At 33.7% G+C, this 1,563-nt stretch overlaps 1 protein-coding gene across 1 annotated transcript; it reads right to left on the reverse strand.

Moving 5' to 3' along the window:
* Positions 1-394: 394 nt before the first annotated feature.
* Positions 395-1,323, reverse strand: LOC107698128 (GTPase IMAP family member 5-like; the record flags this gene model as incomplete). Its single annotated transcript, XM_016499061.1, has 2 exons — positions 1,292-1,323; positions 395-1,060 (listed from the first exon to the last, which is right to left on the reverse strand). Coding segments are annotated over exons 1-2 (667 nt in total), but the record flags the coding sequence as incomplete, so codon positions are not given.
* Between the last annotated feature and the right edge of the window lie 240 nt (positions 1,324-1,563).

Here is a 1,563-nt window from a genome sequence, read left to right on the forward strand (position 1 = left end):
AAAAGTTTCAATATGAAAACAACTTTTATATTGATTCAATGGATTTATTGCATACAATTTTTTAAAAAGAACGTGTCATGGATTCATTGCATTTTGGGGAAAAAATAATCAGTTTTTATAATAAATCTTTGAAAATCAAAATCTGGATTTGAATTTTTAATGTTATTATAATCTAAAGATGCTATGTGAAAGTTTCAAACAGTAAATAGTGGTTTTCATCTTGCCACTTTCTTGGTAAAGAAAACACATTTTTACTCAAATTAATCAAAATGGATTTATAGCATTTCGGAACCATATATATACCTTAAAATCATTAATATTTGACTGTAAATTATATTGGTCTGTGATATTCTAGATTTTAAATATTCTAGATTGCAGTTGGTAGAAGACATACCTTCAAGTTTCCAAGAGTTATTTTCTTCTCTTATCTCTTTTTGGCTTTCATCATGTTCTCTGTACTCAGAACCTGCCGCTCTCTCTTTCCGTCTGACTGAACCCTCAGATCTTCTACCTTCTTGATCCAGTGCTGACACCTGTTGTGTCTCCTTATATTTACTATGAGGGATTATTTCATCCACTTTTTTAAGTAATTGAGAATGTTGTGTGTTTTGAAGTAGAAGACGTCCTCCTCCACATTCTGTAGATAATTGCTGAATTAACTCCTTTTCTTTTACAGATTTCCGTTCATCGTCACATGCCTCATCATCAGTAGTCAGAATCACTGTGTGCTTCATCGCCTGCTCACCGAAACGGCTCAGTACAGACCGTAATTGTTTTCTTTTATTCTTACTAAAATCCTTATGCTGCAGAACCAGTATGATCACATGAGGTTCTGGAGGAGAAAACGCAAACGATTTCTCCATTATTTTTTGTACAGGGTTTTGTGATTTGAGCAGGTGAGTGATGACTGTGATGTTTCTCGTCTCCACTCTTTCACTGAACTTCTCTACATCAGGTTGTGGTGTTTTCTTTCCAAACACGTTTTTATTTAAGATTAAGTTTCCCACTTTGTTGTTTTCGGATATATTCATCCCCAGCAGGACAATCCTCAGATCACTCACTGAAACACAAAATATTGTCAAATGGCAGTTTTACAGTCTTCATTGTATAACATTGAATCAAACAAGCAACAACAGGTTTATGAGAACACAAATTCTAGAATTTACATGCAGACAGTACGTTTGATTTAATGATTTACAAACTTTATCCTCCTTCACATGCCATGCAACTTGTGCGTTCTCATAAATACGATGCTTTCACTAATGATACATTTTTATTTATTTGCATTTACTGTCAGGACGATTCCAAGTTGGACTTTGGTTTCTCTTGCATTCTACAAAATAAATAAATCAACAGTTGTTATGTATATCTCTGTGTCTGGTGTCTCTTAGTGTTTGTCTCACTTCAGAGAGTACGTATGACAGATCAATTCATTAAATACTTTATACAATAGAAATTGCTTCAAAACAGCTTTACATTAAATCAATGAATTTCAATGAACTTCCGCATAAAGAAACTACCGGTAAACACCGCCAGATCTTCCCTCTTATGAAGATCGTACTT

Source organism: Sinocyclocheilus anshuiensis, unplaced genomic scaffold, assembly GCF_001515605.1.
Source record: "Sinocyclocheilus anshuiensis isolate Anshui unplaced genomic scaffold, SAMN03320099.WGS_v1.1 scaffold4267, whole genome shotgun sequence".
Taxonomy (NCBI): Eukaryota; Metazoa; Chordata; class Actinopteri; order Cypriniformes; family Cyprinidae; genus Sinocyclocheilus; species Sinocyclocheilus anshuiensis.